We start from the raw sequence: 22798 nt of genomic DNA on the forward strand, positions 1-22798 counted from the left end.
TAAAACCTGAAAATTTCAGTGTTTTCAAATACAACTTGACGAGTTTGTCTTCATTTATTTTCTTTAAATGGGTTTTTTTAATTAATGATATTCTTCTAGATCATTGATTCAAATGACAACTCTCCAACATTCTCCTCCCCTGTTTACTCCTTTGATGTGCCCGAAGGAACTGAAAGAGGAGCTGAAGTAGGTCTTGTGTCCGCCATGGATGTTGATGTCGGTGTGAACAAGCAAATCAGCTATTCTGTTCTCAGCGATTCTGGAAATAATGTTTTTTCACTTAATCCTCAAACCGGAGTATTCACTCTCACATCGCATTTGGATTATGAACAGGTATATTTTTGACATTTCAAACTCTTCTCATTAGGCTCCATTTATCCTAATTTCTTTTTAGGAGTTTCTTTCAATAAAATATCTCATGAAAAAAATAATTAAACAAACCCTTGAAGATCTGCTTGCTCTTGATGATTAATAATATTTTGACTTAATACAAGCAGCAGCATTGTGTCCCGCTTCTGTTTTTACTATGATTTACAAAAATTTGGGAAAATACTTACAAACACTTTTGACTGCTTTATTGATCTTTGAATTTTTAACTGAATGAAATTTTAACAGTGATTTATAATGATTTTATTTATATACTTTTTTATATCATTATTTTTATTTACATCTATCATGATTCTTTTAAAATCATTTTAGTTTGTAAAAATTTTATCATGTTGTCTTTCTCTTCTAAATTAACTGTATTTTAATTGTCTTATTTTAAATATATTTATTGATTTTAAGAACTTAAATTTTACCATACCTTTATTATGTATTCTCTTACATAATAAAAAGTATGGTAAAATTTATGGCAGCTTATATTCAGCTTTGTTTTACTACTTTATTTATATTTTTATATTTAGTATGTAAACAATTACTTTGATTTTTTTGTTGTGAAAAAAAAAGTAATTATAAAATTTTCCTTGTACCATTTAACAATGACAGTATTTCCCGCACTGACTGAGTTACATTAGCGTAGCTGCCAACATTACTGGTTTTTGCCAGTTTCTCCTAGTCTACTGGTTTAATAAATATTCTCCTGGTTTTTGTATATTTTAGAAAATTCTCTAAAATTAGTAAGTTTACTTAGAAAATCCTATTGAAATAGAATTGTTGTGCAGATTATTGCTTGCTTGAATATTTAAATAAGTGTCACTGATACAAAATGAAGCGAGCCCCATTTATAAAATTCGATTAACCATCTTTGATGAATTAAATGCCTCTTACTATTAAAAAGTATGGATAAACATAATAGATAACATTTCAAGATCATAACTGGAAAATCAATCATAAATGGAAAAAACTGCAAAATTTCTAAATTGATGACTATAAAAATCCCTAAAATTCCCTGTGTGTGAAATATTTAGTATATTTTGCAACAATTATCATGAAATTTATATTATTTCTTAAAATCTACAGGATTTTTTTCTATCTGTGTTGGCAGCTATGCATTAGTTGTAGCTTGCTCTACCATTTAACTGCAATGATTTGGAAACTGATTGCTGTGCCACTCTGTGTCTGCATGACTTCAGCAGCTAAAGTCATCTCTTGACTGATCTGACTATTCAACTACAGAACCATCTCTGACTTTTCAAATGCACCTTGAAATTATTATTTTTTAATGTTTTACGCAAGATCTTTTAATATTGCAATGAACATTATTTTATACATGCATTAGTCGATACATATAATAACTTAGTAACTAATGTTTGCTAATTTTTCAGTCATTCTCTTATACTTGCTTATGATTTTCTTTTGATGTTGTCTAATATCTCATATCTTTCATTCTAGACAAAGCATTACATTTTTGTTGTCCAAGCTGAAGATTCTGGGACGCCTAGTTTATCCAGTACTGTGACAGTTTATATAAATGTTTTGGATTTGAATGACAATCGGCCATTATTTGATTTCATGAGCTACAGTGATGAAATCTTTGAAAACATCACTGTCGGAACCAGCATTCTTAGAGTCAGTGCTACAGACATGGATTCAGGTAATTAGCTTTGTTTATTAAATAAATAAATATGCAAATTTGTTATATGCAATTTGATTGTTTTAACATATGTACAGTGCCATTTCGGAATTTCACTAAGATTTAGTAAAAAGAGCCTATATTCAGCTTATATATTTTTTAAATTAATTTTTTTAATTTTAATTAAGTTTATTGGTGTAATTTTCAATTTTAAAACTTATACTTACTTATTTTATTATTGTTATTACTTATTTTATTCCAGTATCAGTATATCTTTCCTAGAAATTCTTATTTACTGTTTAAATGGTGTCTTCATTTTAAGAAGCCAAAATTTTGAGATCTCATATTATTTTTATTTTGGTCTCATAAATTTTCTATTTTTTATTTTATTTAGTTCTAATAAATTGATCCAAACATTTTAAGGGGCTGTCTACAAATTGTATCACACTGAAAGTGAGGGTGGGGCTCGTGAAGTAGTAACAGTTTATGATCATGATGGGGAGGGAGTAACAAAGGATGTGAAGTCACGCATTTGGATTAATCTAAAAAAGATTAAAAACTGCAGATCAAATATTTTGGAATTACTTATTTTTTTAAATATTTTTATGTTTTTTCATTTTCAAAACAAGTACATATGCAATTATGTTCTTCTTATATTCCTTATAAATATCTTTAAAACATATAAGTAAAAAGTTTTTTTAAACTTAAATTTGAGCTATGAACTCTAAACTCTAAATTTTTTTTTTTTGAAACTAAATTCTATAATTTTAATATCATTTTACAACCAAATTCCCTTCACTATTTGAATAAATGTTATTATATATATATAATATAATATGATTTGTGATGTATAAAACACAGTAGCATTTAAATTTTGTTTACGTTTTACAATGATTTTGATCTGTTTCTTTGAAAAATCATTTTGAGACTAAGCAGTAGTAGGGAACTGTACAATTTGCTATCCGTTGACTTATATGGTAAATTTTGTTTTAAAAAGTATATGCTAAGCATGGCTATTGTATTGAATGCCATTGAAAAAATCTCTTTGTTGAGTAAGGAAGCAACCAGGCCTTGCTACATGAACCAGTACAAAATATAGTTAACAGAAATACAAAGTATAGTTAAATATAATCTTTTAAATATTTTGGCATCTGGTATTACATTTTACGATAGTGGCTTTTTCGAATTCAAAAGTTCAGAGCAGAAATTGTGCGTATATTAATTATTTTTACTCTGAAATTTTTCTACTTTAATGATAAAGTGTGAAACTTAAATAAAAACATGAAGTTTTCATTTAATCTTTAAATTAGAGTTGAAAAAAAATGTCTGATGTACAATTAAAATTTTTTTTTATTTTCAGGTGATAACGGATGCATTGCTTACAGCATAATCGGTGGAAATGATGACAACAAATTCGCCATACATAGTCAGCATGGTAATATTTACACCGTAGACGAATTAGATAGAGAAACTCAATCCTTCTACAGCTTAATTATCAAAGCCACCGATCAAGCTCCTGATGTTGAAAAACGGCTCTTCAGTACTGTGCAAGTCAGCGTCATTTTGAAAGATGTGAATGACATGGCACCTGAATTCTCTCCCAACGAGACATCAATACCTGAAAACGTACCAATAAATACAATTGTGATGGCCATAAAAGCCATCGATAAAGATGAGGGTAAAAATAGTTACATTGAGTATGGTCTAGCCCATTCCAGCAGCAAATTTACTCTAGGTCCCATAGACGGATTGCTCCGTGTGGTCGGATCTTTAGACCGAGAAGAAGTATCTGAGTACAAGGTCATCGTTGTCGCTAAAGACCGTGGCGATCCTCCTCAAACAACCATGAGGGAAATTACTATTCACGTAACAGATGAGAATGATAACAGCCCTTCCTTTCTGCAAAAACAATACAATGCTACTGTATCTGAAAATGCTAGTTTAGGCCTAAGCGTTGTTCAAGTTTTTGCTACAGATGAAGATGAGGATTTAAATGCTCAAATTAGATATTCCATCATAGCGGGTGATATGAATCACGATTTTATTATTGATGAAGATACTGGCATCATTAGAATTAATAAGAATCTTGACTTTGAGCGGAAGAATTTGTATTCACTAACTATTCAGGCCGAGGATGGAGGCGTCGACGTCAAACATGACACGGCCTCGGTGGTCATTACTATTACTGACATGAATGACAACACGTGTGTGTTTCATGATTCACCTTATTTGGTTCACGTTATGGAAAATATTTTGTCACTTCCTGTTTCTCTTATAGTCATCAAAGCTCATGATAATGATAAAATTTCTGAGTTGCAATATCGAATTAAAGACGGCAATAGGACAATTTTCTCTATTGATTCAAACTCTGGTGAACTCACTATTCAAAAGTCTCTGGATCGAGAAGCACAATCTGAATACTCTCTCACTATTGTTTGTATAGATTCAGGTAAGTACAAATTTCATGCAATTAAATTTAAAATGCATCATTTATTATAATAAAAAATTATCAAAAAAGTTGATGAAGTTTAATATATTGTATATTTAAAAACAATTTCTATTACATTTATGAGTTTATTTCTTCTGACTTGCGTATTTCCAGATATGCATGATATATACAAAGGCATAAATGTCGTTTTTGGGAAATTTGTCACTAGCACAGAAAGTTCTTTAAAGTTACACTCGTATAAAAATAAAGGAAGACCAAAATTTCCATATTCTACGCATGCAACAACAGAAAAACAATAAGAAGTTTATTCAAATCAGTTAGTCACAAGTTAAATCAATAACAAGTTTTATATTTCCAAAAAACTGTTATATTTAAGAAATATATGCCGATATGTACATATATAATAAATAATCAGTATAGAATTTAATAAAAATTAAAATACTTTTAAAAAAAATGGTGATTTTCGAACAAATTTTGTCAAAATTAGGCGGTGACAAAAGGTTGAAACTAGTTACAAAAGTCAATGAATTGCTTGTTGCAGAGATGATTGTGCTCCGGAAAAAATCCAGATTTCTGGATTTTTCGCTGACCACTATCCGAAAGTTTATGGGGGTCCAAGGTCCAGAGGTTTAAAAAAAATCGTCGATCCCATTTATGTATAAAAATTCTTGTATATTTTATGTAAAAATATTAGAACTAGAATTTATACTGGGCGTCTCTTTCATTTGTAAATATTTGTTTGGTAGAATAATAAATGTGATTAGAGATAAAAGTAAACTTACACATAATTATTCATTTAAATTATGCTGCATATAATTTATTTATTAATGATTTTACTGAAGAAATTTTCAGGATTTTTTAGTTGGACTCACAATCACCCCTGTTGTTGAAAGTTTTTTAATTTCTAAGAAAAATTGCTTTTGCTCCTATAATTTAAAGTTTGTGGTCCCAGAAGCGACACAAAAGGGCAGAATAATGCGAGCTCTTCTAAGCAGCCTGCATGACCTGATAGGAATTTAAATAAAAATATGTGTGGTTCTCAATATGTTAAGCATGTAACCTGTTCAAAAGACTGTTTATTGTTCTGCACTGTTATTTTGATCTGATCTATCAATTTAATTTCAGGATCACCAAGACTAACTGGTACTGGGACGGTCAAAGTTATAGTGGATGATATCAATGACAATGAACCAGAATTTCTGTATAGAGAGTATATTTTGTCCGCATCTATAAAAGAAAACTTACCACCTCTTTCACATATTATAAAAGTGTCTGCATCAGACAGAGATATTGGAAGAAATGCTCAAATTAAGTATGTTAAATTTTCGTTACAGCCAATATTGTACCAAAAAAAAAAAAAATAAAGAACCACTCTTTAAGAGTATTTAGCTTTATTGTGCGATTTTGAGGAGAACTCCAACTCCAGACTAAAAGTCTGGGGCTATCTGCTGCTATGGTTACAAGATAGAGCACATTTCTAAAGGGGGTGCAATGGAGGAATGAAGGTGTTTACTCATGCTGACCTGTGCAAAGATCAAAACTATTCACCCTACACCCCTATTCGAAGTGGCTTTTTCTCGTAACCATGGTACCTGCCACGGCGCGAGACTGATGTCTGGAGGAGTTCTCCTGAAAGCTGCACTGTACGTAGCTCTCCTTACCAAGGAAAATAAAAAGCTGTGGTTTGAGTTCCTGCAAATCAAAGCAAAGTTTTTTTCAAACAAAGGCAAATTATATTTGCTATATTACAGGAAAATTTTATCAAAGCAAGCAAATCATTCAAGCAAATAATTAATTTATACAAGTAATATTCACTGCTATACTTCATAATTTTTTTTTTTTTTTTTTTTTTTTTTTTTGCAGCCTACTACAAATTTAATTTTAGTAAGCAATACTGCTATGTGAAATAATTGAATAATGTTTAATTACTTTTGATTTTCTTATTGCTATTTAAAAAATTGTGATATTCATAGCCTATACTGCATTGCATTGTTATACAGATATTTTTTTAAATTATGTACTTTTATTTCACATATTTTCTTTATTTTTGTTTGTAGTATAACTGATAAATGTAATTAAAATTTTGTAATCATATAACTATAATAAACAGTTATTACTACTAAATTGGTGATAATTATTTCATATAATTATATATTTTTAATATTTTTACTCATATAATGATATATAATCCAATAGAATAATAATAATAGAGTTATATTGATCCAATTTGTGATAGATTAATATTTGCAGTTTAAACTAATTATTGTAATTTTTATTATGTTGACCTTTTAATTTTTTAACAGTAAATTCAACTTACAAATTGTAGAGCATTTTTGGAAATGTAGGTTTAATGTGCTATCTGATGTAAAAGCTAATTTGTAGTGTTATTTGTATTTTCTTGTTAAAATAAAATAGACATTAATTTGATTTTAAACTGTTACAGATACAGCCTGATGGGAGATTCTGAAAAATTTAGCATTGATTCAAGCACAGGAATCATCAGGAGCAATGAAATTTTGGATCGGGAGGAAAAAGATCGTTATAGCCTTCTTCTCGTGGCTGAAGACATGGGACTAATCAATCAATACAAATCAGTAATGAATGTGTCTATATCTGTCGAGGACGAAAACGACAATACTCCAGAGTTTGCTGAATCAAATTACAGAGTTTATATTCCTGACACAGCGATCGGAGGTATATTTAACGTTCTTGTTATATTTAATAAATAATATCTTTCATTTCTAATGGCAAGATTAAGAGACAAATATCGAATAAGAGAAGCAGATTAGGGCTAGTTTATGTATTCAAAAGACCCCTGGCCTCCCAGTAGTGTTCCATAAGAGAACGTTTGGTCAAAGTTCGGCAAAGGATGAGATGGTGATTATTCGTGACCTGTCCCAGACTACAGACAGAAACAATGGAAGTGTTTTTGGAGACAGCCATGGCCAGTAGAGATAATTTGTCCTTCCAAAACTTTTGTACTAAAAGCAAGGATCTTTTTAAATTCCTCAGATATGGTATTTTTGATTAATCCTTTTATTGTTCCTGTCAGAACTCTGATTCCAATGGGGCTGCAGAAATAAAATCCAGAACTGTGTTTTTATTTCTAGAGCCCTATTGCTTCTTTCTCCTTCATCTAAACTCTATCAGCAATCATGTCTGTAATGCAAATTATTTCTCACAAAAGAGTTCGTTTCTTTTAACTCTTCTCTCCCCAACTATAGAAGAACGACACTTCCCGCATCCCTCACCCTCTGACCATTTGGTCAGGGGTCATTCAGATGCGTGGGAGTGGAATCAGAATCCTGACAGTTCTTAAAGAAATGTCTCTTGAAAGAAATGTCTGTAGAGTTCTAGACACCCTTTTTGGTCAGTGAATTGGAAATCTGATTGCCATGGATTTCACAACGCCCAAAAATATACTTTAAGAAAATGTCCTTTTTGTTGACATATAAGCTTTGTAACAGTCATGGATATTCAAAGGCCATGAAAGACAAATTAATGAACTGTTATATTTAGTAGATTATTATTTTAATTGATTTTATCCTAATATGTTTTTTATTACAATCAATTAAAAATTCTTTTTGTATAAATTAAGACTTTATTGGTGTAACATTATTTATAGCAAATTAATTTTGGTAATTGTAGAATTTCAATATTGTTTTATTTTTTATTATAATTATTTAGTATGTTAAATTAATAATTATAATTATAACAGTAATATTACTTAGTATGCTGCGGTAAATGTCGAATTTCAATATTGTTTTATTTTTTATTATAATTATACGTTAAAAAGAAAGGCACTTTTAAAATCACAACAATTTCTTTTTGACACCTTATTTGCATGTCAGACAAATAATAAATAATAAAAAGAAAGTTGTTAACCAAAAGTTATTCACACAACAAAATATTAATTTTTGTATTTAATTTTGTTTTTATGTAGATTAAGGCACCATTTGCTATGAAAATATCATTAATTATGAGTTAAAGATTTAAGCTGTAACTTAGTGGGATTGATAAGTAGCAGCAGACAAAAAACATTCTGTTTCTTAATTAATATTCTATAATATAAATTTGCTGTATAATAAATTTTAAAATATGCACTTGATTATATAGTATTTATATAAGTAAAAATAATTATTACCCAATGGGGTATGGAGAAATAGATTTCTTTTTTTTTTTTTTTTTTTTTTGTCTTTTTCAATGTAATTTATGCTCCAAAAAGCTACCACATGATTTTGATCTCTACTAGCAAAATTTGTAAATACGGTCGAAAATACTTATAATGCAAGGCTTTGTGCTGTATAGAATTTTGTGTTAAATAGATTTTTTCACATATTGTTAAATTTACCAACTAAACATGGAAATATAAATCTGAAACAGATCAATATTTATATTTAAAAATAATTTTTAAATAACAAAATACTTTAAAACACAGAAATATTTGCTGAAGTATTTATAATTTACGAAAATTTTTTTAACTATTAAGAGCATTATAAATAAAATGCAACAAAGATATCAATTTTGATTTGCTTTTAAGACTGTTAAGTAAAACAGTTTATGGAGAATTATAATTTATAGAATTGCGACATATAGATCTACCATTGTTTCTTACTTTGCTGAAAAGAAAATTTGTGACATAATTGACTAAAAAATAAAAGTTTTTGATGTAGAATAATTTACATGTATTTTATTTATTACAGCTCATTTCGTTTTTGGAGCCATTGCTAGTGACAGAGACGCTGGAATGAACAGCAAATTGGTGTATCACTTATCAGGCACAGATGCTGATAAGTTTCAAATTAATCAAGATACAGGCATTGTAAAACTTGTGGAAAAATTGGTAAATAAATCTGAAGGATATGAACTTGAAATTCATGCTACTGATTCGGGCCAAACTCCTTTATCAACTACAACATCTGTGACAGTGTACACTCAAAAGCAGGCTTTGTTTCCACGATTTCATCCCGGTTTGAGGAATTTCAAGTTTGCAGAATCAACCGAGAACATTATTGTCACACGGGTATCTGCTCTGTCACCAAAAAATGGTGACATGGGCAAAATTAAATATTATATAGCAGGTGGTAATTTTGGAAACTCATTCTCTGTTAATCATCTTGGTGAAGTTAGACTCGTTGGGGGATTGGATCGGGAAAGTATATCTTCATATGAACTGTGGATTGGGGCATCAGATAGTGACATACCCTCTTTAGCTAGTGCAATAAAACTGGAAATTCTTGTCACTGATGTCAATGATAATGCACCAGTGTTTGAAAGTCCAGTGTACAATGCGACTGTCAAAGAGGAGTTGGAACCACCGTTATTTGTCATACAAGTTCAGGCTTCAGATGCCGATTTCGGAGTGAATGGCAATGTCGAATACAGTTTTGAATCTGAGAGTGAGGTACCTTTTTCTTTGGATTCAAAAACTGGGAAAATATTTACGACTGATGTACTGGACAGAGAAACAATAGATGAATATAAAATTGTCATTAAAGCTGTTGATCAAGGAAACCCTCAAAAAACAAGCTCTGCCACTTTGTATATTAAAGTCCTCGACAAAAATGACAATCCTCCACGATTCACCAGATTGTTTACTGCAAATGTTACAGAAGATGCCCCAATCGGCAGTTTCGTAATTCAAGTTACCTCTTCTGATCGAGATATCAACGAAAACGCAAATGCAACTTACAGTTTTTCCCAAAATCCAGGCTCAAAATTTGTCATTGATCCATTATCTGGTAATGTTACTGTTGCTGGTGTAATTGACAGAGAAATCAGGGATGAATATTTGTTGAAAGTATCAGCTGTTGACGGTTCTTGGAAAGCAGAGACACCCTTGACTGTTCTTGTTCAAGATGTCAATGACAATGTTCCAGAATTCAAATTACCGGAGTACACATTCAACATTCCAGAACTCATGGAGGGAATTTCCTTCATTGGCCAAGTGACTGCCACTGATTCTGATAAAAAGGGTCCAAATTCATTCATAAGTTATTCTCTAAAAAGGCCATCGGATTTATTTCGTATCGATAGAAATGGCAATATTATTAGCAATAAAAGAACTTTAAAAGGATCACCAGAGAATCGGCATATGATACAGGTGGTGGCAACAGATCATGGGAATCCTCCTCTTAGTAGTGAAGTTACAGTTTTCATAAATGTAATTGATTCCAATAACAATGATCCGGTTTTCCAGAAAGATTCTTATTTTTCTCCTGTTCCTGAAACTGCATCTATTGGTCTTTCTGTGCTTCAAATAACAGCTGAAGACAAAGAAGATATTGGGATAAATGGTGAAATTGAATACAAAATAGTTGGAGGAAATGGATCAGATTATTTTGCTGTGCACAAGAAAACAGGTAAATGACTTTAAAGTATTTCTGATTTTAATATCAATGACTTATTAAAACTGCATTAGTTTTATTCAGGTTTTCAAGTTACCTAGTTTTCAGTTAAAAATTATTACCTTCATTGAACTTTCAAACAATGCATCTCTCCCTCCCAGACTCTGGCAAAAGGAAAGAAAAGGGTTTCCTAAAGCCTGTGTGTTCCAAAAGTGTACTTACTAAGGAGTATGTATACACTATACGCACACTAATACGAGTTGTAATAGGACTGTTTCAAATTGAAATCACGTCTCCATAATTTAGGGCCCCTAGTGTCAGAAAGACTTTCATATATCATACTGTGAGATGTTAAGATAGAATCGTGTGTTAACCTTCCTGATATCTGAGTATGGTATGATATTGCGATATTTCGTGAATAATGATGCATTGGATTTTATTAATCCTAAATGAGAATGGCGTAGGTATTATGTGTGTTAATACTTCATATAATGATTATTTTATTCATGAATCATTGTATTTCCGAACTATTTTAATGTACTAATTTAATTTTATTTTATTTACTAATTTTATTGAATATTTCTTTTTTTTTTCTTGCAATATCCAAGTTTTACAAATCACATTTTTCAAAAGCCAAGGATTATATATTTGTTATTCAATTTATGTTTGATAATTTTGGGTTTTTAACAAAGAGGTTAGTTATTGATTCAGTAGATATAATTCATTATATAAATTTTCAGTTAAATTTTGATATAAATGAGCAAAGTAAAAAATAATTTAATAAAATGTAATGCTTATGCAAACAAGCAATTTATGAATGAATAAATATGAGACATAACTAATGGTAATAATTTTGTTGTTCAAAACTTTAGCTACTTTTTGATGAACTACATGTTTCAAATAAAAAAATTTTTTTCTGTTTATCAAGGTTGGATCACTGTCTTGAGTCCTTTGACTGGATTGAAGAATAAATGGTTTTCCATCGTTTCTCAAGCAGTGGACAAAGGAATACCCCCTAGATCAGCTGACGTGGCTGTCAATTTTGCTGTCACTGGCGAAAACATCTTTGCACCTGCATTCTCAGCTTTGAGTTATCAAGTTGTAATTCCTGAAAACGAACCTCTTCTTTCTGAAATTGTCACTGTGACTGCTACCGATGAAGATGAAGGTAAGGTCTACCTCTAAAAATAAATTTAACTCAATTACGAATTGTAAAGGATATTAGAGTTTCTCATTGTCTGCAATGCACTTAAGATTCACTGTGTACAATATATTCTCTATGATTTCTGTGTACACTTTTCTATTTTTTTACTATGTGTTGTTCTAAATTTGTATTATAATTGAAGAATATATAGATATATTAAATTAATTATTATATTTAATGCAAAAATCTACGTTCTTATATTTTTTTATAAATGTTTTAAACACATATTTTACATAAATTTTCAAGACCTTTTGCTTATTCTATTAAATTTATTAATTTTATATTGTTGTACTGGATTTGCAGGAAAAATTAAGTTTGTTAGCACTAAAATGAATCTGGGCATTTTTAGATGAAAATTCATATTTATTACTAAAATGTGGTTCATTTTAAAATGTTTATCTTTTTAAATAACTTTTTCCCGAATTATTATTGTTATTCTGATTCTTAGGTCATCACTTAGTAATAGCTACTATTTTGTAGCATTTAACAAACTTTACTAAATTAAGATGAATGAAAAATTAAATTTTAATTATAATTTTTTTCATAAAATACATCATATTTACAATTTTCTTATTTACATTTCGCAGCATTTATATTTATTGGTCTTCTTATTTTATTTTCAGGATATAATGGTGAGATCATTTATTCAATCAGTACTGGAAATCAAGATGATCAGTTTTATATTTCACCAACCAGTGGGGCAATAAGGATAGCTAAACATTTGGATTTTGAAAGTGTCACAACCTATCATTTAAGCATACTGGCATCTGATCGTGGATTTGAGAGCAAAAATTCCACAGCAGTGTTGACAGTCCTAGTCACGGATGTAAATGACAATCCGCCAATCTTCAATGCGTCTAGTTTCAATGCTTATATATTTGAAAACGAATCTCCTGGTAGCTTTGTGACACAACTAATTGCATTTGATGCCGATTCTGTTAGAAATGGCGTCATTGAGTATTCAATTATAGAAGGCGATGACTTCAGCTTGTTTCAAATCGATCCCAAGACTGGAATTGTTACATCCAAAGTCTCATTTGATTATGAAGAAAAGACAAAATACATGATTGAAGTCATAGCGAGCAACACTGGCACTTTTTTGTTTACATCAACAGCTCTGCACATTAATGTTAAAGGCAAAAATGAATATTACCCCCATTTTATTCAACCAGTGTTTCAGTTCGCCGTGAGCGAGTCGGCTGGAGTGGGCACTACAATTGGTCAGTTGCAAGCCATCGATGAAGATAGTGGGGAAGATGGCGACATTTACTTTCTACTAGTTGGCAGCAATGTAAATAAGGGTTTCCAAGTCGACACAAAAAATGGAAGCATCAAAGTATCCAGGATACTGGATCGGGAGTCTCAATCTCGGGTTGTGCTTACAGTCCTGGCCAAAAACTTTGGAAGCATACGAGGAAACGATACGGACGAGGCTCAAATTGTCATCAGCATACAAGATGGCAACGATCCTCCCGTCTTTTCGAAGGATGTTTATGAAGCAAGAGTGTCTGAAGCGGCTCTTTTGGGAACGACAGTCGTTTCTGTATCGGCAGTCGATAAAGATGTCCATCCTAATAACAACCAATTCTCGTTTTCTATACTGTCGGGAAATGTCGATAAATCCTTTAGTATAGACCCTCAAACCGGGACAATTTACACCTCAGGAGTTCTTGACAGAGAATTGTATTCTCTGTATAACTTGACTGTAACTGCAACTGACAGTGGAAACCCACCACAAACTGGATCAACCTTTGTTAAAATTTACATAGATGACGTGAACGATAATGGGCCTTCGTTTGATTCAGAAAAAACTTTTGGATATATATTAGAAAACGAACCTCCTTATTCGAGTGTCATGGTTCTTAGTGTGACCGATGATGATTTACCTCCAAATGGTGCACCATTTAGGTTTGCACTTGTTGGGGGAGAACATAAAGATTTTTTCGATATCGACCCAATATCGGGATTAGTCAAAACAACCAGGAGCCTTGATAGAGAAATTTTGCCAGAACTTGATATTATAGTGGAAATAAAAGATAGTGGAAAACCTCCAATAAGCACCAAAAATCCTCTTAGGATTTCTGTACTTGATAAGAATGATAATCCCTCAACACCAAGACCCCTTACAGTTTTGGTTTGGGTGCATAACAGAAGGTTCCCTGGTGGTAAAATTGCTGACATCAGACCCTTAGATTTGGACATAATTGGTCAATATCACTGTGAAATTACTGAGGGCAATAGTGCTTTGTTCAGAGTTCCTAAAAACTGTGATTTATATGCTGCGAAATTAGATAACCCTGCAGGAAGCTATACGTTGAATGTAACAGGAAATGATGGCATTCACAAGAATCAGTCGTCTATTATTAAAGTGAAATTCCTGAATTTTGATAATTCTACCTTACAGAATAGTGTCTCTTTACGAGTGTTTAATTTTTCCGCTGATGTTTTTCTGAGGGTACATTTTGACAATTTCTTGCGTATTTTAGAAGATATCTTTCAGGTAAGTTTTCTTAATTTTTAAAATAGACTTCAAATTAATTTGGTTAAATTTATATATAGTTTCTTAAATGACATTTTATCATTAATTAGTGTAGTAGTTTATCAGTAGTTTAATAGTGTAGTAGTAGTATCATTATTAGTGTAGTAGTGGTCCAGGAAAGAATTGTTGATGAACGGGGATTCTTACTTTGATTGTGTCAGTCAAATTTCTCTCATTTCCACTGATGTGAAATCACATTGGTTGAATAATATTACTTTTATCGTAATTACTAAGTAAACTTTAATGAATTATTATCATCATTAAACTTTTCTTTCCAATTCTTTATCGTCCTGTTAAATAAAAATTCCATTGAAAATATGCAGTATGTTCAATTGGATACTTGCCCCCTTGAATAACTTTTCAATTAGAAATCGCTGAAAAGCATAAATTTTGTTTTGGAAGGCAATATTTAAATACTCACTCTAATCAACTGGGGAACTTTTCTCCTCTAAAATAAATTAGGTGGTGGTCCATGAATATTTTCTGTTTGTTGGTTCTGGAGAATCAAAAGATTGGTGACCGCTGTCCTGAATTATGAATTAATTTTATTTTATTTCGCAATAAATTTTTTTTTGACTTCAAATGGGAATCAAAAATTTTAAAAACTTCTTTTGAACCCAAGTGAATTATTAATTATGATATCAGCTCTAGATCGTCATGAACAATATATTATTAATTAGAAAAGACACTACTATATTTAGAGAAAATAGCTGTTCAGTCATCTGTTGCCTAGTAAATATGGGCCATGGACTGGGAAAGTCAATTAATTTTAGTTGCCTAGTAACAAAAATGAGTTCGATAAAATTATCCCTGATTTATTGACGAAGTATCTTGTGCAAGAGCATTTAAAAAATTTAAATTGTCAAGATTTATATGCTATATAGCTAAACAAAAAGTTAATTTTAATCTACATACAAAAAATAATAATAATAATAAAAACTAACAAGATTTGGATTTGTTTCAATCTCATATTGTACCCCATTTTAAAATTTCTAACTCATTTGTAAAACGAAGAATATATTATAATGCTTACTATTTTCATTCATTTTTATTTCCTTCTTTAATTTTTGCGTTTTTGTTTCCCCCAAATGTAATAATTTCATACACTGTCTTTATTTTTTAAGGTTCCTAACATTTATAAAAATTACTTGTTTATTTTTATAAATGTAAGTTATGTAGTTCAATTTTCTAAAAACTGTTACATAAATGTAATATATTTAAGAGAAAATATTTTTTAAAAAAGAGCTTTTTATTTTTATGACTTTTAATCAAGATTTAAATGTCATTATTCAACTTAAATGTCAATTTCTAAAATTTAAGATTGTGAGATGGTTAATATATTGACATTGTCTTTTTTGTTAAAGTCTCCATGTTTTTTTTATGAATGCTTTTAACTTTACTATTTTTATTTGTAGCCCACAAGAGGTGGAAGTGAACCAGTTGTATACAGCATAGTCAACATTGAAGAACATTTAGAAATAACTCTTGCATCAAGAGTATCCGAGAACCGATATATGCCTCCTCAAGATTTATTTATTTTGATGAACACAAAACTACCATTCATTCAAGACATCATTAAAGAAAACATAGTTATTGATTATGATCCCTGTAAAAGCGAACCGTGCCAAAGTAACGGTATTTGCAGCAGTTTCTTAGAAATGAAAAATTCCTTATCCATTGTTGACTCTCCATCATTGATTTTTACTTCTCCTTATGTTGCTCGCCAATTTGCTTGCAAATGTCCGGAAGGGTTCTCTGGCTCTGTGTGTCAGTATCAGCAAGATCCGTGTTTGCCCAATCCTTGCTTGTTTGGTGGTATCTGCCATCCTGACGGTGCTTCTTTCCGTTGCGTGTGCATTACTCAGTATGAAGGTGAAAGATGTGACCTACCTCGAAAAGAATCTTGTGCAAGTGCACCGTGCAAGAATGGTGGAACCTGCCAAGAAGCACCAAATGGTGGTTTCTTCTGTTTATGCAGACCGGGCTTCAAGGGATTAGTTTGCGAACAAACTGCTGATGCTTGTAGACCAAATCGTTGTCTGAATGGTGGAACTTGCATGAGTGAAAATTTAGGTAAGTTGCAATAATACATTTTGATGATCATCAAAATATTATAATAGCTTTTTTTTTATTTGTTTAATTTCAATTTTTCTTCTAGCTTTAGAAAAAAATTAATTTTATACACATTAGGAGATCAAGGTTAATTCAACCACGTCTTTAAGCAAAATTTTTTTTCCCAACCTTGTATATGTATTCATATATCGCAAGTGTGTGTGCATAATATTATAAATTTTACAATATAAAATAATACTAGAGTAATTTACACAAAACTATGATATATTTTAATTAGAAATAGGTAACTAACAGGAAAATTGTTGATAACACAACTTGTTTTTAATGTTAATCTGTATAAAAGTGCTATTTAAAATTTTACATTAAAGGTGTTAATTGTACTGTACCATATATCCTGTTGTATAAGTAGACTTCTCAAACCTTCAAAATTTTTTGAAATTCTGGGCGTCTATTTGTACACCAGTAGTAATGTCCGGCAATCCTTGATGGTGAAATCTGGGCACATTATGAACAATGAGATAGATATGAATTACTCAGCATCAATTTACTCCTATTCTTTCAAAACTTATTTTTAATATAAATCATTTTGCGGAAACTAGTGAAGATGTGCAGCGGAGTACCCATTTAATAAGACCACCTCCGTAATGGTTCCTATTACCATTTATATATCAAACTTACCATTAACATTCATATAGTAAACTATACACTAATTAACCTGTGGTATAACTGCTACTGTAATTATTAAATACCAATTCACTAGTATATTGGACTTGTTAACTTTATCCTGTGTACCTTTTGATAAATGAAGGTTGACATCGTCGATAATTAAATCCTCACGTTTATGTTCTCCAGACGTGATATGAACTCTCCAGCATTGATGAATGGTCCACATTGATCAGTTGAATTGCTCACAAAATAGCACTCAAAAATCCAGTGAAGTTAATCCCCTTCTCTCAGCCAATAACGAAAAATGAAGGGAAAAGAAATAAAATATAAATAAAAATATTATGAGTAAAAAAATAAATAAATAAACAGCATTAATCAACTAGTAGTATTCGTTCATTGAATTCTATGACAAACAAAATTCTGGAAGGGGAGTAATGGAGCGTAACTTCCACTGCAAATATTAAATACCAATTCACTAGTATATTAGACTTGTTAACTTGATTCTATATAGGAGTACCTTTTGAGAGATGAAGTTTGACACAGTCAATAATTATATCCCCACAAACCTAAATAAACTATTTCATCAGAGTGCAAAATTTCCACTGGCCAGCTCGCCATTGGCGATCAAATATTTAAAACTGGCAAGTAAGTTTTTTCGTTTAAAAGTTGAGTTAATTGGTGTGTTTTAAAATCTAGTGACAAAATTTTTCTTCTATTTTGAGGAACAATGCTGAGTTACCCATATTTTACCCATAAAACCTTTGTTCCTGGAGACAAAATAACTATATGCTCCTAGTATTAATTTTTATTATATGTTGTTTATTTGTCAGCATGAAAATAACTCTTCTGTATTTATTGCATTGCATTCATTGCATTGTAATATTGCATAATATCTTTCTCTCCAATTTAATCCTTTATTTTTTATTTAGGTTACCACTGTTTGTGTACATCTAATTATTTTGGAAAGCATTGTGAGAAGTCATCTTTTGGATTCCATCCATTTTCGTACATGGCATTTAATTCTCTGCAACCAACAACAAATGACATATCAATTGTGTTTTCGACAAATAGCCCCAATTCCCTATTGGTGTATAACTTTGGTGCTCAAACTGGTGGTCGGTCTGATTTTCTTGCTCTAGAAATAGTTAACTCCATACCAGTTGTATCTTTCGGAGGTTCAAGAACTGCAATTACTAGAATATCTGCTAACATGATAGTTTCTGATGGAAAGTGGCACAAAGTAACTGTTATTCGAAATGGAAAGGTAACTTTTTAAAAATAACCTTTGTTTTACAAAAGTTATAGTTTTTAATTTATCATTATTCATTTATTTTACAGTGGTCAGAAAAATTGCATTATTTTCAATATATCAACTTCAAATATATTTTTTAAATATGGTGATTACTAACTGCTTTTGAAATGTAGTCATTACTTAACTACTTTTAGTAGATGAGTTTTGCTAGGGAATCTAGTTTACACTCATGCTCAATATTGAAAAAATTGAAGGTCAAAAGAAAAATTTCATGAAAACTGGTTCAGATTAATAAATTAAGATGTAAAATTATTGAGAAATATCGAATCATATTTATATGGGTCAATTTATCATTCAAAACTATTTTTAATGGATTTTTTATTGTTAATATTCAGTATTTTATGAAAACAAATATTTACTGCTATGAATGCTATAAAATTTTCGAATATTAATGATTTCATTAAATGCTTAAATCTCTTCAATTTTTATGTTCCTCTCTGTTGAAATAACATGTCTCTATTTTTGAATTTTGATAGTAAGTGTACATCTTGAGTGTAAAAATTAGTTGAAATTTTGCTGCTTTACTTTACTAACATTCAAAGTAGTTGCAAGAAATCATTACAAACTATTGCTTTTTATATCGCACTACCCATTATATAAATTTTTTTAAAAGTAATGCATTACGCACTCTACAAAATACATAAACAGTATTAAGTACAGTAATTCCATTACTTGTAGTGCGTTAGTTTCGACCACTGTTCATATATATTTACATAGAATAAACTTTTGCTTTTTTTTTTAAGGAGAAAATGCAGTTTTTTTTCAAATCTTCCGATCTGTGTAGTTTCTGTAATTTTAAAATCATAAAATATTTCATGTAATTTCTTAAAAAGATTTTAAATTTTAAGAGTTATGTATTTCATTTTTAACAAGTATGTTATATCCGTATTTAAATTAAATGCTATCCATTATTATTCTTCATTTTTACAATACTATTAAAAGTATATATAATTAGGTTGACAGATTGCTGCATATTAACCTATGTTTGTGTATAGAGAACCAGGAAAAAAGTATATTTGCTTTTATATACCCATAAGTAATGATAAATGTTTTTGGTTCCTAAAGTAGTTTAGTAATCTAAAAGCATTAAAAATTGTTGTATTGTTTTCTAATTTATTACTTTTAAAAGTAAGACAGCTTTTAATATAATTAATTTAAGTTTTGATATGATTTTTTCTCCTTTTTTGTTAATTTTTCCTTATTATCAAAATTTTGATAATTTTGACTTAAGTTTTAATTTTTCTCCCTCTCTTTTGCAAACAGCATTAAAGTTTTTTATGAAAAAAGTTATCAAAACTCAGAACAATTTATGTTCTAAAAATTCATTATGTTATTTTATTTGAGAATTATTATTAAAAATTTCAAGCATTACAATTTCACATTAAGTATTTACTTGTTAATTTTTTTTTTTGTTTTTGTTTTGTTTAAATGAACTAAAGCAGTTTCTTTTTTATACTATATTCTGAAAATCATGTTCATTTTATTTTCCATACAATTTTATATTTTCTGTCATTTTTTGAAATTTATTTTTAAATTCTGGGTATACTTAGCTCATTTGCAGGTATTATTTACAAGCCTATATCAATGAATTATGTTTATTTTAAATATTTTTTTGTCATTTTAATATAAATCTATTTTGTTTAGTTATTTCAAAATCAAATGCTCACATTTTGATGTTCTTTTTCAACAGGTTGCTTCAGTGTCTGTTGCTAATTGTAATGAAAATGGCGATACTTGTGAAGAATGCCTTCTTGGCAATTCTACTTGCTCTAAATCTGCATCAGGTCACACTGGGTAAGATTCTAAGTTTTTTAAACAAGAAAATTTTTATGTTTTGAATTAATTCTGTTCATGCCATAAATACACAAATACGTTTTTCATTTAACAAAAAAGTGTATTTTAACTCTGACTGAGCAAAAAAAGTCATGGCAAATTCTATTTCACCTCCATTGGTAATTAAAAGTTTAAATTTTAGAGAAAAGTGAATTCAAGTAAATCTAGGGGTTAAGTTTATTTCAGATGTAACTTTCGAGAAATCTCTTCATGTTGAGTACACTATTCGATAAAGTGGTTTAAATTTTTTAAAATTTTTTCGTTAATTTAATGAAACTATTACAAATGTCAAAGATCCATGACAACCTTTTTTTTAAAAAAATTGTTGAATTTTAATGTATTCTTAAAAAAGACTGATTTTAAGAAATTTACTAAGGGTTTTTGGCAAAAAGATGGCATCACATTACGAGTTTCTTTATATCCATTAGTATATAGTTTTTAAAAATATATAAATTTTCATTAGAGAAGTTAGAAAATCTGAATCAAATGCTATGTTCATTTTCTGAAGTACATATTTTGAGCTGTGTCCGTTTTCTTAAGCATACATTTTGACCCATGTCCAGAATAAAAAGCTTACCTATAATATTGTTTATTGCCCAGGTTTTTTTTTTTATAGTTTGATTAATTTTTTAATCTTTTTTACTTTTATTTTATTTTTTCTGTACTTTGATCTTATTGTTTTCTGCCTATTAATTATATTCTAATATTTTCTTCATTTTAATGCTATTGTAATTTGAAGGTATTCATGTACATATTCTAAAATATTACTTGCAGTTACTAATACATAGAAATTTTAATGTAGTCTTAGAATTAAAAATAGTATATTGTGGATTTATTTTCAAAGAATAGAAACCTATGTATTTTAAATACATGCAAAAATTTCAAAATAGTATTTAAGGTTTATGGTTGTCTCTTTAAATAATTTTGATATTTAATTTTTTTAATTGTTTAAATTGTCATACATCAAAACCTGCCAATCTTACCTTACAAATATTTGCATAGTTCCTTGAAGCTATTCAGCCTAAGTCTCATTTGATTTTGCAGATTATCAATTTGATTATTTTTGAATAAAGCCTCAGATACCTATTTGTTTCTATAACATTTATGAATTGATATTAGAAGCATTATTTTGTTTGGATCTTTACTATTTTTTATCTTATTTTTAGAACCTTAAATTTCAATGGTAACTCTATGCTCCTTGGTGGCGTTCCTACAGTAGATCGTCTCCTCGAACGCCCTGGTCAAGTGTCAACCCACGATTTTGTTGGATGCATGCGAGGATTATTTGTGGATGGTCGAGAGATTGACATGAGTGTTCCACTAAAATCTGCTCTCATCACAACTTGCAGTAGAAAAGGAAATCCTTGTGCCACTTCAACCTGCGGTGAGGGGGCAACATGCATAAACAATTGGTTTAGCAGTACGTGTCTTTGCAATTTTGGAATGATTGCTACATCTTGTATTGAAGGTATGCACAAATGCAGAATGTTTTATTTTGTCATTATTATTGTTCATTTAATTGATGTTTCTTATTATCAATGTTTGTTTTATTTTTTGGAGTTTCTATTACACCAATCAATCGGTTCAATAAAATTAATTTTGTTATTGTTCTGAAGCGAATTTCGACCATTCTTAGAATGGGTTCTGTTCACATGATTTTTTCCAATATATTTTTTAGTTTTGAGGTATCTCTAAAAAGGTACTGAAGTACTTGAGATATCTATAATTAAAAAGAGGTATCTCTAAATGGAGATACCCTTCTCTCATGTTGTTTTGAGGTTCAGTTCCACTGATTAATTTACATTGGCCCAGTATACCCTTCACTGATTTTTTTTTTTTAAATTTAAATACAATTACCTTTTTTGCCCTACACTAATATTTTATTTGTCAAGATTAAAGAGAGAGTTTGGAAAGGTTGTATAACTTAAATGCTATTGTACCATCCCCAAAAATTGGTTTAAAAACATTACCGCTACTGAAACACATTCATGCTCGGATTAGTTCCTGTACAGTAATGCTGTAAAAAAACAGTTGGGAGAATGCCGATGGAGATATTTTACTGAAGATAAGTGCACTGGCCACTGTTTTTTTTAGCCACTTTAGCATTATTAATATTTATTTCATTATACTTTATTATTGCAGTCAAAAAATTGGTTTCAAAGTAATTGTGTAATCTAAATTGGCCTAATTTTATATCATTGCTCTTGAGGATTTAAGTTTTAAGACATATGGAAAAAAAAATAAAGTTTCAACTAGGAGGCTACTTACATTTTCATGCAATTTATGTTTTGAAAAAGTTTATATTATAAGTTATTGTTATTTATTGTATGAAAAAACAGTTATTGGTTATACATAATTTTT

General features: G+C 29.9%; 1 protein-coding gene across 1 annotated transcript in view; it reads left to right on the top strand.

Moving 5' to 3' along the window:
* ft (cadherin-related tumor suppressor fat) overlaps positions 1–22798 on the top strand; it is a 151273-nt gene that overhangs the window by 121789 nt on the left and 6686 nt on the right. The window contains exons 3-14 of the mRNA XM_043042227.3: positions 100–333; positions 1834–2035; positions 3375–4463; positions 5589–5775; positions 6907–7157; positions 9167–10825; positions 11739–11978; positions 12638–14514; positions 15969–16626; positions 18222–18556; positions 20295–20398; positions 21604–21905. Coding sequence (XP_042898161.2) covers positions 100–333; positions 1834–2035; positions 3375–4463; positions 5589–5775; positions 6907–7157; positions 9167–10825; positions 11739–11978; positions 12638–14514; positions 15969–16626; positions 18222–18556; positions 20295–20398; positions 21604–21905 — 7138 coding nt within the window. The remainder of the gene's footprint in view (positions 1–99; positions 334–1833; positions 2036–3374; positions 4464–5588; positions 5776–6906; positions 7158–9166; positions 10826–11738; positions 11979–12637; positions 14515–15968; positions 16627–18221; positions 18557–20294; positions 20399–21603; positions 21906–22798) is intronic.

Source organism: Parasteatoda tepidariorum, chromosome 5 (genome assembly GCF_982258835.1).
Source record: "Parasteatoda tepidariorum strain Cologne lab strain chromosome 5, Ptep-v5.0, whole genome shotgun sequence".
NCBI classification, from domain to species: Eukaryota; Metazoa; Arthropoda; class Arachnida; order Araneae; family Theridiidae; genus Parasteatoda; species Parasteatoda tepidariorum.